Genomic DNA, 13,894 nt, shown 5'->3' on the forward strand with positions numbered 1-13,894 from the left:
TCCAACCACTGGACCATACCCCTCTCCCAGTACCAGGAATGGGAGCCAGGACTCCTGGCTCTGGATTCACTCCTGCTGCTACCACAACAGGGAGAAGGACTTTTGTGTTAAATGGCCGCATTTTTTTTTTTTACTTCTTTCTTATGTATAAAGAGCAACTTTATTGTTATTCCTGCTTTTTAATACACTAAAAACAGAACAAATCAAACAATCTGATCACTTTCTCCCCTATTGTTTTGCCAGAGGACCCCTCAGAGAATCTGAGAACTAGCAAGACTAGGACATTGCATGGGCCTAGAGCCAGAGCAGTGGAGAGAAGGGATTTTTATTCAGGCTGTTTAACACTCCAGCATTAACAGTTTTCAATCCAAACCCATGGCCAGTCAGTGGAGATCCGAGGATGCTGAGCTCCAGTTCTCTGCTCCTCCAAGCAGACCTCCAGCAGCAGCAGGGACAAGATTTGGTATTTCTAAGTTTAAAACAAGCCACAGCCTGAGCAGGGAGAGCTCGGAGGCCTTCTCCCTCCAACACAAAGAGCAGCCGCGAAGCGCAGGCTCTGCCAGACCAGGGCATGTGGTCATGTCTCTGTTCCAGTAACAGAGCTCCTTGCAGGGCTGGAAATGCACACAGGTTTTGCATGCAGGAGCTAATTTTTGCCTTTACCTGCCAAAGCCCCAGTCTGAGGCTGTTGGTTCAAACAGCGTGTGGCGGAGACAGAAACTCGGAAACATGGCAGGGTCCCCCAACACCAAACAATCACATCCCTGAATCCTCAATCACCATCTTTCTTCCGAGCTGCTTTCCACCCCCTGAGAGCAGGTGTCACTGGTTAAATCTGCTAAATTCCAGCCAGAAAGATTTACTGGCAGACCGCCTGTTTCATTAAGATGGTGTTTGCGTTCACCAAGGCCCTAAAGACATCATTAAAGCCTCCAAACACCATCCATCTTTAGCATGGATCATCAAGAGGCCCCAAAGCGCTTATTAAAAGCTCTCACCTCCACAGCCAGGAAGGGCGAGCAGCCCGATGTTGTGGAAGGTGTTACTTATACTGCCTGGCTCATGGGAAGCATTTTCACAAGTCCAGGCTGCTTGGATTGATTTATGGGTGTGCAGAGCCCGGGAGCAGCTGTGGGGAAGGAAGGGAATAGATTGCAAGGATTTTCTGCCCACCCCATGCCAATTGCCAGGTGGGACGCAGGCACAACTTGCTGCGGAGAGTGGAACAAACACCAGCCTGGAGTGCTGTTCCCAATCACGGCACCGCCCAACGGGGCAAGAGGCAGCAGAGAGACTGGCTGGGATGGGGATGCACGGAGCAGAACACGCCCGCTCCTATGGCCAGTGCAAGGTCTGTGTCAAAGTAATGCAGATGGCAAGGTTTGATAAGCAAGCGCTGTGGTCACATCAGCAGGAAATAAACACCTGGCTTTGAAGTCCCTTTGTCCAATACAAGGCCTCATTCTCAGTCTTTCACTGAATTAAGGCCAGCAGGGACTATGCTGATGGTCCTGTCGGACCTCCCGCATGGCACAGGCCAGAGCCAGTAACCTAGCCGCTCCTGCACTGGAGGGAATTGTTCTCCCCTACAGATGGGATCGCCGTTTGAGCAGTCTAGTGACTTGAACTAGTCTCCCCAAGCTCCGTTTACAGACTCCAAGCAACTGACCCCAACCCTGCTGTTAGAGGGCTTATTCCTTCACCCACTTACTTCCCTGGTCCTTCTCGCATGAACAGAGAGCAACAATACCCGAAGTCCAAAGGTGCAAACAATTTGATGTTTATTGGGGTGAACTTCCAGCAAGCATGATTCCAGTTTCCTTCCTTAGTATCCTCCTTCCCAGCTCTGACACCACAGAGCCTTACACCTGTGTCCCTGTTCCCATTCCTACCCTTAGCCAAACATGATTCCAACTTCCTTACTCCCATTCCCTGTTCCCATTTCCCCCTTTAGCCAAACATGATTCCAATTTTCTTACTCCCATTCCCTGCTCCCATTTCCCACACCCATATGCCCACCCCCACCCACACCCACACCCAGTCACTTCCTCATTGACTACAGATTATATAGTAAAACTTGAGTTCTGCTTAGCTATACCTTAACCAATCATTTTCCTGAAATTTAACTAACCAATCCTAACATATTGTAACATGATTATGTAACCAATTATATCCCACCACCTTAATTAGTTTACACCCAGCAAAATTAATTATACAGCAGACAGGAACAATCACAGAACCAGACAGAGATTATACAGACAAACAACAGCAAAGTGGGAACTACAATGACAAGACAATACAGAAGTGAGGATTTCACATCCCAGCTATTGATAAGTGAGTTCTTGCCAGACAGGATGCTATCAAACTAAGTTTCCTTTTACATTTTCTAGGCACTTCCCTTTCTCTGGAGGTGATAGGAATACAATCCTGTCCTGATAGTGCCTAACAGCCCAATAGCACCTTATTTCAATGTGACCGTTCGCTTCCCAGCTTATGGCTGCCTCTGCTGCTTAGCCAAAGGCCTGAGCCTAAGCACAGGGCCACAAACTGTCACAGTAAGAGAAGGCCCTTACACTGGCAGACAGTGGTTTTGATTCTTTCTTTTATACCTCTGGAACTAGCCAAGTGATAAGAATACACCTAAATTCTTAAAGTACAGGCCTTTGCAGACAGGCCTGAATATCTATATCCTAACACCTGCCTACACTGCTCCTGCAGTTAATCACCCTTGAGAAGTTATGTCTTCTTTCCCATTTGATGTTAACTTAATCTGGGAGTGGAAGCCCCTGGATCCTGCTAGGCTCTGGGGTGCTCAGTTACAGACCCTGAATCACAGGTAATGTCTCCCTGGGTATCACTGGCCAGAACAGTCATCTCTTAACCGACTCGAAATTAGACTGAGCTCCCACGCCTCCTGAAGTGCCTGCTGGGAGACCCCATCCCCAGCCTTGCTGGGTGCCAGAGCAGCTCAGTGAATGCTGAGAAAACAAGAACGAGATTGCTAACATTTGTACAGCGCCTAGCACAATGGGGTCCTGCTCCACAACCACCGGAACTCAGATCCAGGGGCCGGTTGGGTCTGAGCTCAGGTGGCTAGCCTCCACCACTGCCTACTAGCACAGGTCTATCTACTTGGGCTAGGAGGCAGCTACCACAATACGAACAGGTTCTGAAAGAGCCCATAGGTGTCTAGTGCACACAGTACAGGACCACCGGTGCCTTAGGGCAGGGACAGTCTTTTTGTTCCCCTACACGGGGGATCCCGTCCCTGAGCAGGTCTCCTAGGTGCGACAGTAACAAACAAATGGAAGTTCAGCAGCAGACCACGCCTGCTGTGGAACTGGCTTTCTACAGCGCACAGGGACGTGGTTTGTACAGTGGCTGCACAAAGCCCTGGACCCTTCTGTCAATAGGTTTTCAAAACACGAAAGTAGCTTTTCCTTTCAAAAGCCCTGGGGAGTTGCCCAGGGACAAGCTGCCCTGGGGAGTCGTGCAGTGGGCTCCTGAGTTAGACCCTGGAAGGGGAGGGGCGGAATGGATCAGTTCTGGCCTCTACACTCACCCAATAGCCACCTGCTTTGGTATGAGCCCTCATCAGACTCCCAACAATTCCCCAAGGCCTCCAGCACTAGTGGCCTTGGCCCGCAGCGCTGTGATGCAGCAGGGAGGGGGGAGTGTTGACCTGGGAATGTGGCAGGGGAGTTTCAATGGGAGACCTGAGAGCCGGTAACCTGAGCGAGGAGGAGGAGATAACACCTCTGCCCAGGAATGTGGACAAAGGCTGCAGGAGGGAGCCTGCTGGGGGGGTTTAGTTTCAGTTTGGGGCTGGGTGGTGGAACGCAGGGAACCCCAGGGCTGGGGTCTAAGCTCCCTGCTCCCCCAGAAGGACTTGACTTGTACCCACAAGCTCTGTTTGAGACTGTGTTCCTATTGTTCAATAAACCTTCTGTTTTACTGCTGAGAGTCTCAGTGAATCCCAGGAAGAGGGGTGCAGGGCCTGGACTCCCCCACATCCATGACAGGCACAGCCTCCCAATGCCCTGCTCCCAGGCTGCCCGCCTCAAGGGCAAGACCTCACTGCTTTTATGCAGCTCCCCTTACAGACGGACGCCAGACATGGAAGCCTGCCTCTCTCTGCAGGGCAGAAGGATCATGTGAGCAAAGGAAGGGGAGTTTTTCTGCCACTGGTAAGACAGAGAATCAACAGGACTAATCAACTGTACATTTTATTGACATCAGTGCATTCCCAGAGAAGTGCATTAACCAGGGAAGTGGCCACCGGAATAACAGGCTTACTGGAGCCATTAAGAGGGGCACACGGCTAAAGACTGACGTGCCGCTATCCCCTGACAGTGTGTTACAGGGGCTAGTCATGTTCAGAAATCAGCCTGGAGCTGGTGGGGAGCTGGGCCTGGGAGAAAGCAGCTAGTGTTTGTCACAGTGCCCAGGGGTCTGCTAAGGTGTGTCGCTGGGCCAGGCGGGAGAGGGCACTTTAGAGGAGTCTAGCAGGAGCCAGCCCCTCCTGCTCCCACAGTAAGGCAGTCCACAGAGCAGGTCACATAAATTCCATTTGATTTTTATTTCTAACCCAAATATTGCAAATATACAGAAAAATCCCAGTACAAAGTCATTCCCCAGCCCTGACTTCTCTCTCACCAACAGATGTTGGTCCGATAAAAGACCCCCTCCGCACCGTGTCTCTCTAGTATAAAGTTATACCCCAGCCAGGTTTGTTTACAGAACACTCCACACACCTTCATCCCGTCCCGTGTGCCTTCCCTGGACCTGGGCCCCGAGATACTCTCCATGGGAGGGCAGGGGCTCTGGCTTCAGTTCATGGGGACATAGCACGGGCTGGCTACCTGGCACAGCATCCCTGTGTTGATCTGCCCTACAGCCACGCTGGTAAACCAAGGGTACTGGGGCAGCATTGGGCTTAATGCCACATGACAGCAGCATCCCCAGGGAAGTGCTCCGGCAGCAACCATTCAGCAGGGACAGAGCTGCAGCATTATCAGTGCGCTTTGCTCAGGGAGAGGAAGGCTGCTGTTGCATGACACAGCGAGGCCACTGGCACGTGGGAAATGCACCATCGCCCACCAGAAAAATGTAATTTGTCTCTCCCCAGGGCTGCCTTCACCCCGTTGGAGCACGAGCTTCCCGGGGGGCAGGTGCTCTCCGCACCAATGTACCACGTGCGTAATGAACAGCAAGGCTGATGGGTTTGGGGGCAGGAAATAGGGAAGGGGGTGTGCAAAAGAGAACCACAGTGTTTACCAGCTTCCTCGACAGCCTGTAGATGAGAATGCTCCTTCAGAACAGGCTGGTCTCAAGAGCATGAGAATTCGTAGCCAGAATTTTACATTCATGCAGCCGACCAGCTCGTCCCCCAAATGCTCTGCTTCCGTTTCCCCTCGAAGGCTGGCACCTGGAGCGCTAAGAGCCATGGCCATCTGATTCTGCCCCAGATGTCTGTGCTGAGACAGTCTGCTGGAGACTCCCAGAGACACAGCAGCCACCTCTCATTTATTCTTCAGCCTTTGTTCCCAGCTGGCGAGGAACGTGGACCTGGACCTTCTCCTGGAGCTTTGGCCAGCTGCGGCTATTTGGCTGCTAGTCAAATTCTAACGGAAAAAGCTCCCCAAAAACTCATTCTTTAAAAAGAAATTTTGCTAAACCAAGTCTGGGAGCCAGAAACTCTCCAGGCAAACAGGCTAAGCTACTTCTTTCCTATTCTACACGACCTGACGGATACGGGGGGACGAGGGTAGAGTTGGGCAATGTGTTGCCCAGGAAAATGCACCCAGATCTGCCTTCACCACCGAGCAGCCTCTCTCTTAGCCAGAGAGCATCCGCTCCCTTACAACAGGCTACTCCAAAACATAGCACAGCTTCGGAGAGCAGCCTTCCAGCTGTACCCAGGGAAACAGCGCTTTCTAGTGGCCACAGGAATGGCATGGCTCTGCCTGTAAGTTTTTAAAGGAAAGCCCCAGGGTAACAAGAGTTTGGTAGCTTAGAGCCAGATTTCTGTGAAGGTATTTAAGGGCTGCTCCACTCCTTGTTGCAACACCTAACTTAGGAGCCTAAGTCCTATTGTCTTTCAGTGAAACTCAGGAGCCTAAGAGTACATCTACACTACAGTGTAAGCCCAGGGTTCGAACTCAGGCTCAAGCTTAACCCCCCTTTCGTCTACACACAAATCACGCTAACCCAGGGTTTGGACCCAGGATCCCACAGTGGTGGAGTATGAGAGCCCGAGTCAAGCTGGGACCCAGGGTTCAAACCCTATTACTTTGCAGTATAGACACAGCCCCCCTGGGCTCACGCTCCGGGAGTCTGCCAAAAGCACCCACTATCCTGCGGGCCAAATTTATTTTGTCCCTTGGACAGTCATGTTTTCGCATGCTGCCCCACGAACACAGAGCTCCAGTGGCCATGGTTAAGGAAGGAACTAGGAAGCCTGGGATGAGGGTGGCTGGACTCAGGCCTGCATATTGCAGTAGATGCTGGAGCTCAGGCTGGGACCCAGGGTTCAAGACTTCTGAACCTGGGGTCACAAATGAGTGTAGACACTCCAGCCCTACGTCTGCCAGACAGACCCCAAGCTCCCTGGAAAACATTATGCTCCTAAGTCAGCTGGTGCTGCAATGCTGAGCAGAGCAATGCCTAAGGCCCTGCCAAGGCTGGGACTTAGCAACGAGAAGAGTTGCAATAAATGGGTTTAACATGGCCAAGAAGAGCCAAGTCGAGGGGAAGCTGCTAATGGGACAGGGACCTGGACAATTCTAGACAAACCCTGGCTCAGTTCAAATAAGCCAAGTTTGAAAAATACCAGTCCTTGAGACTCCTGTCTCCTGCGGGCCTGGGGTCGAACGGTGCTCCTTGCATCTTGGCCTATGCTGGGGCCTAACAATGCACCGGATGAATGGCAGCTTACTGGGACCCAGCCCTGGAGAACAAACACCAGTCATATCTGTCAGACTGTTCTATACATTCACTTTTTATCACCCAGCCCTCCAAGTGCAAAGGCCAACCAGACACCCCCTCCGCAATCAGCGGGGCAGCATCTATTGCAGGGGACAACTGGACATTTAAAAAGGGACATGGACACACTGCGCAGTGTACTCGGCCGAGTGGAACTGCACCTAGAGCAGCAGCTTACAGTTTGTCAGGCGACATCACACCCAAACGCGGTACCACTGGGAAGGGCAGGGCACTGAAGATCCTGTTTGTAATTGCCAGAGTGCCTGCGAGCCACCGCCAGGCCTGGCCACATCAACAGCAGCTCTAGGAGCTACCAAACAGCTGGTTTCCTATCGCTTTGGGGCGGGACGGGACAGGCAGATGTTCGAAAAGTAGGAGCCTCTCTCTTCCGCCCCCTTAAACGAAGCCCTGGGGCTCTTTGCCAGAGCACTGACATTTCAGTGCACAGATCCACCTGGAACACGCTTCCCACCGCCCTGAAGAACACACCAGCACGCAGGAGATTTATTCCTACCAAGTTTTCTGCTGCACTTATTCCTAGAACTGAAAACAACCCCTTTCCCTCCCCTGCTGCTAACGCCGGTGTTTGCAGATACAGTGCTTTCCCAGTTCAGTGCTTTGGTTCCACAAGGGCCAGTCACAGCAGTTACTCCTGGGGCGGAGATGAACTCAACTTTACGCGCTGCGTTGGTTTCATCCAATCACTCCTCTGATGAAGAAATCCGAGGCACCCGCCCCCCTCGTTTTGGCACGTGGCCCTGCGGGGCGCTGGCTCAGCGACATGCTGTCCTGGCGGGAATCCCGAGGCCTGCCCATGCTAGGTGAAGTGATGGTGGTAGGCCAGTGCTGGCAGCAGCTCTGCCCAGGCCACGCCGAGGCAGAGATGAGCCCCGAGGGGTGACGCTGGAGTTAAGAGCCTTCTCTCTGCAGCAGGGTGAATTGCACCTTTGTAATGCTTAGTGCTTAGGGAAATGCTGGTTTCACCTTCCTATTTAGTCTTCCTTAAAAACCAAAAAGCTGGAAAGAAATCTCATTACAATAAAGACAAATTAAGCCCGCCCCGCCCGCCCCCACCGGCTCTGGACAGTCTCAAGGGAAGCGGCTGGAGCACGGAGCTCCTCGGAAAGGGACCCAGGCAGCCAGCGCGGAGAAGCGTGGGCTGGAGGAGGCGGTTGCTGTTCTGCAGATCCGTGGCGGCGTCCAAACCCACTTGTCCCAGTGCCAGCGAGCAGCGGCGTGCCCCTACTCCAGGAGGTCCTGAGGAGAGAACACGAGCGCTCAGCCCTCAGGGCAGACAGCGCCAGAGCCTCCCCCATCTCAGCCTGATCCCAGCCCAGGACCACTCCCCTCCTGCCCTGGGAACAGGAAAGAATGGGACACCCCGCCTGCTGCCGTCCCCCCATGCTCAGGAAGCCACAAGGCCACTGGGAGCACAGCACTGTGTGAAGGTCTCAGCCTGTGTGATAGCTTGGATGGTGGGCGAAGCCACCAGGACAGCACAAGCCGGCTCCTCGGCCTGTCGGCCCCAGGACAGACATCCCGTTATCGACAGGATGGGCACTACTGCAGTGCAAGGTTCTCACATGTGCCATGTGGCTTCCTGGGCCAGAGGGCCTGGGGGTGGGGGCAGTGTCCACTGTCCCGCTGCGCTATTCTCTCAGAAAGACCACCTAGGAACAGGACTGGGACGGACTCATTTCCTGCAGGCCATTCAGCCCACAGGGGGTGGCTTTCAGAGACACTTGTGAACTAGCCCCGCCGCATCGAGGCCGAGTGGGAGACCCAAGATCAAGTATTCTTCAAGCCACTGAAGACATTCCAGCCCACCAGCTGCCCCATTCAGAACTCACTGGCCTGCCCCCCCAGCCCCCCAAGGGCTCCTTTGGCTGGAGCTGCTCCCCGGCCCGGCTCAGGGCCTTCATTCTGCAAGCAGGCCAACCCCAGCAGTTCAGCCCTGACCAGCCTGGCCTCCTGAAGCCTGGGGATGACACAGAGGGAGGAGGTTCTCCAGCGGCAGCCCTACGTTCCCTTTGCTGGTGGCTGTGGGCTGCAGGACTGCTCAGACAAAGGGGCATTTCATATGGCCCTGACATTCAGCCCCCCCACTGCACAGGAGCAGCATCCATTTTTAACCCCATCCCAGCTCAAGCCCTGCTTCCCCAGGACACCGAGGACATGCCGTGCTCAAGCGCTGCTCTCCGCTGCATCTGCATCACCTACCTCATCAGAATCGTCATGGTAGCCCCCTTTATTTGCAGGGCTGGCTGCCTCCAGAGCATCAACCCCTTCCACCCCATTCGCCTCTGCATGCTGCTGCAGGACGGAATAGCGATGGACCAGGAACCTGGGGGTGGAGCAGACACGGGGGTCAGGGACACGCCATGCTGTCTTTCGGCACCTCTGGCATGTCAAACAGCAAGACCTTCTAATGCCCTAGGAGCTTGGCAAGGACAGCAGCCAGCACTGGGGGAAGAATTCCAGGCCTTTACGATGCCCCGTACTCTGCAGTGGAATGGTTAGTGACTGCAGACAGGACACAGGAGCTGCTTACCACTAACGAGCTTCGCTTAACTGAAGCTGGTAGATGTCAGAGCCATCTCAGGATATGCCTACGCTGCAGTCTGCGATACAACCACTAGCAACATGAGCAGGAGGCCGGGATCTCCGACAGCCTGCGCCGGAGCCTGTGCCACCGGCCGACACTGCTGCTTTTGGCCAGGGAGCTGCACTCACACTTTGGATTGCAGCATGGCCGAACCTGCTGAGGGGGCAAAAAACCCAACTGGCTTCAAGATTGAGCTGGATCAGTTTATGGAGGAGATGGTGCGATGAGATGGCCTGCGATGGCATGTGGCCCATCGCTCACTGGGCTGGTGACGGGACACTAGATGGGGAAAGCTCTGAATTACTACAGAGAATTACTTCCCAGGTGTCTGGCTGGTGGGTCTTGCCCACATGCTCAGGGTCTAAGTAATCACCAGATTTGGGGTTGGGAGGGAATTTTTCCCCAGCTCAGATTGGCAGAGACCCTGGGGTTTTTCCGCCTTCCTCTGCAGCCTGGGGCACGGGTCACTTGTAGGTTTAAAGTAGTGTCAATGGTGGATTCTCTGCAACTCACAGTCTTTAAAGCATGATTTGAGCACATCAGTCACTCAGCAAGGTTTAGGGGTCTGTTACAGGAGTGGGTGGCTGAGTGAGGTTGTGTGGCCTGTGACATGCAGGAAGTCAGACTAGATGATCACGATGGTCCCTTCCGGCTTTAAGATCTATGAGATGTGTAATACTTCACACAGAGCGACTGCATGTGAAACCCCTCCCAAACCTCACCTGCCCCCACAGACGTATTTCTTAATGATCAGGACTCCAGCTATGATGGTGAGGAGCATCACGCCCACAGCAGCCAGGATTACGGGAGCGGAGCTGGACGCAGCAGACTGCAGAGAAAGAGAAAAGCTTTACTACATTCACAACACATGAAACTTAAACCAAGACTGCTCCGGTACCTGGCGTTTGTACAAGAACCTTGTAGCCCCAAGGATCCCAAAGCATTTCACAGTCTGGTATTGGCTGGCTCCCCACATGGTTTGCTATCACCTACCAGCTGGCTGGGAGTCAACAAGTTGCTTGTGCATTTCCTCTTCAGGTCCGTCACCTCACGGCTCGGACTCTTCCCACCGCTACATTTGTCTCCCGGGATCTTACGGTACCTGGAATGTCAGGGAAGAAAGCACCTGCAGGACCTGATGATCAGGAGGGAGCTTCCCAGGCCAGCTCAGAGATTGCCCGGCCATTCCTGGAGACATCAACCCCACCCCGGGATGGGCAGAAAGCGTGCAGAGCAACGTGGTTTCCTAGCCAGGATCAAAAACTGCACCCAGACCTGCTGGGGGAACTCCAGCCCTAACCTGCCAGGGGGCCAGAGGAACAGCCTTCTGAAGCTAGGCAGGCTCCCCTGAGGTCTGGCTCCGTGACCGACTGCCCGCACAAACAGCACAGGGCCAGCAGCAGGGGCATCCGTATCCACATCCATTCTGTGTGCCCAGCGCTGGCCTCCAAGGACCAGAAGGGCAGTTTCCCATTCGAATATGCTACAGCAGCACTTGTTCCAAAGCCCTGGGGCCAGGCTGGGAAGTATCATCGTTGCCCAGAGCAGGAATTGGTGACACAGCCTGGCACAGAACCCAGGTCCTCCTAATTCCCACCCTGTAGCCCTACACACTGGGAGTACGGTGCCATGGTAGCACCAAGATTTATCCCCCTGCTCCCAGGAGTCCCTGACACGCTGCTGCTGCTTCTGCCCCTATCTAGGGCTAGTGGTTGCTGAGCGACCCTGTTAAAAAGCCACTTTACCCTCTAGTCTTCAGCAGCTCCTGCCTGCCATAGAGACAGAACTCCAGGTCGTGGCCCTTCAGCTCCGGCTGCTCCACACAGACAGACTGGTTTTCAGGGCGGAAATAGCCAAAATCGCTGCAGCGCAAGGACAAAAAGCAGAGACGGGCATGAGTGACACACTGAGCGATGGCTCGGGGGCCCTTCAGCTAGCCGGCTAGAGCGTTAACACAGGCAGTCCTGGAGCACCTGCAGCGGACTCTTCTAGCCAAGTGGATACAGGCTGTGCCAGGCCTGCGGGTCAGCTCTTGGCACTCCCACATGCACCACAGGAAAGTCAGTGTCTGGTTGGGGGCCCCCACCCCCTAGTTATAGCATGGCACCATGTATGGTGCATTCCGAGTGGGTTTGCCTTCACCAGGCACTGGAGCGGGATCCCTACTCACTAGCTGATGCTCTGAGACAAACCCTACGCGCCGACCGGGCCAGACGATCCACACGAGCGGGTCCCGCGCAAAGGCAGCTCCTATGCCACCACCAGAGTCCCAGACGAGCACGCCACCCGATGCAGGGCCACTCTAGTAACCTCAGCAGAGCAGATGTCGCCCCTCGCCATGCAAGGCGAGCGAGCCTTTGCTCGCCATACCAGAGGTAGTCCTCCAGCGTGCACGGGCAGACAGAGGGCTGCTTGATCATCACGTAATCCCGGCCATTCTGACAGACAGATGACTTGCGGAGACGCAGGTATTGCTCCTTATAGCCCAGAACGCAGCCATCAGTGCGGCTGCCAGGCTCGCTGGAGTGAGCCAGCCAGATAGTATAGTCCTCCTCCTCACCTACGAGAGGGGAAAGGCGATCAGACTCCGGGCACAAGATGATGTGATTGAGAAGACAGGAACTGACCCTGGGCAACAGCTGCCAACCCCAGAGCTACGGGTCACAGGGCTGAAAGCAAGAAGAGGAGTGTGGCCATTCCAGCCCATCCTCCTACAGAATCGGGCACAATGAAGCAGGACAGTCTGCCCACCCGCAGGAAAGGCAGTGATGGGTAATACCTGGGGGCACTGGCAGGGCCATGAAGGGGAAGAGATTTTACACCACCTGCTTTAGCCAGCATCAACCACATTCCTTTCCGCCAACACTAAAATCTGCCCTGAAAAGCCCTAGCAACATCTGCAGGGTTTTGACCGCCTGGTGAAGTCATTTGCTGTCAGTGGACCTCGGAATACTGGTAGGGAACCCTGGTTACCAAGTAGCCTACAGGAGTTAGGTGAGCCTACCCCTCATCTCACTGGGGAGTTACAGGACAGTGCATGAGATTAACTCCAGGAATCCCTGATTTCTATCCTGGCTCTGTTGGCCGTGGGTGTGTCACCCCCCATCACACCCATCTCAGAGGAGCCGTGAGATCTAGCACATTGGGAAGATTCAGAGCTCTGCATCAAGCACGGGAGACTCCTCTCATTTATACAACCCTCAGGACAACCAAGTGTCCAAGATGTTCCCATGGCAGCATCGAGCAGAGGCTCTCAGTGGGGCCGTGCAGCATCACTGCATCCTGTTTTACCGAGGGGTCTGGGCCTTGCCCAAGCCAGATAGTATAGTCCTCCTCCTCACCTACTCTAACCACTAGCAAGAGGCAGGCACATTAGAACAAAGCCCCCTACACCTCCATGTTCTCCACACCAAGCTGAAACCCAAGGCGGTGCCTAGGCTCGGCACAGCTGTGGTCACGTTTCGGGAGCGAAGGCTTGTACTGAAGGAGGGCAGCGCAGAGGTCGGTGAACAGCAAGTTCCATTGCATGCTGCCCCTGCATTCTCAGCCACTAACTGCGTCATGGAAGTGGTTGGGATGAAGCTGGAGGTGCTAGCCACCGGTAATTGGGGCTTTTGGCCCCCTGGAGAGGTGTGGGAGTTTGGGCGGGCGGGTTAAGCACGCTGCCTCAGTGTTCCTGCAGCGACCAGCAGTGCAATGGTTAACGACAATACTTCCAGCGCTCACACCCAGAGCTAGTCTCATGGCTGTTGGCAGACTCTGCAGCATTTCACGCTCTGTTCACGGTTTCGCCACAGAAACAAAACTCTAAATGACCGCTCTGTGCAGGAGCGCAGTGCTCCAGCAAGGGAGTCACAGCATAGGCCCTACCCCACCTGTAGCAGCATTCTAGGGCGGGGCTGCTCAAGGAGCTTTCTAGCGATCTACAAACCAAAGGGGACATCCAGGAAGGGAGGGAGGGGCATGTCACTAAGGAGTAGATGTGGGAATAGCAAGAGCGTAGGGACAAAATCAGGAAAACCCAGGCAAGGAAGAAGTTAAAACTGGCAAGAAATGTTAGACACAACAAGGACGGTTCTACAAATACGTCAAACTAAAAGGATCAATCGGGGACAGCGTGATCCCCGCTGCTCAGTGGAGCTGGTAACGGATTATAAGAAAGCAGAGCTGCTCATTGCCTACTTTGCTTCAGTCTTCGCACAAAAACCAGCCTGTGGCCAGAGGACTACCGAAGTTATCCCAGACAGTAAAGGGGAAGGGACGCAGATCGGGATAAGTAAGGAACATGTCAGATCTTCTGACAAA

The 13,894-nt window shown here is 54.1% G+C and overlaps 1 protein-coding gene across 1 annotated transcript in view; it reads right to left on the reverse strand.

The window, feature by feature from the left end:
- Positions 1–4,555: 4,555 nt before the first annotated feature.
- Positions 4,556–13,894, reverse strand: part of SORT1 (sortilin 1) — a 41,006-nt gene continuing 31,667 nt past the window's right edge. Inside the window, exons 15-20 of the mRNA XM_084611446.1 lie at positions 11,960–12,149; positions 11,335–11,451; positions 10,583–10,691; positions 10,312–10,418; positions 9,205–9,328; positions 4,556–8,241 (exon numbers count right to left, since the gene is read on the reverse strand). Coding sequence (XP_084467572.1) covers positions 8,227–8,241; positions 9,205–9,328; positions 10,312–10,418; positions 10,583–10,691; positions 11,335–11,451; positions 11,960–12,149 — 662 coding nt within the window. The 3' untranslated portion in view covers positions 4,556–8,226. The remainder of the gene's footprint in view (positions 8,242–9,204; positions 9,329–10,311; positions 10,419–10,582; positions 10,692–11,334; positions 11,452–11,959; positions 12,150–13,894) is intronic.

The sequence above is a fragment of the Lepidochelys olivacea genome (genome assembly GCF_965140295.1).
Source record: "Lepidochelys olivacea isolate rLepOli2 genome assembly, chromosome: 21".
Lineage (NCBI taxonomy): Eukaryota > Metazoa > Chordata > Testudines > Cheloniidae > Lepidochelys > Lepidochelys olivacea.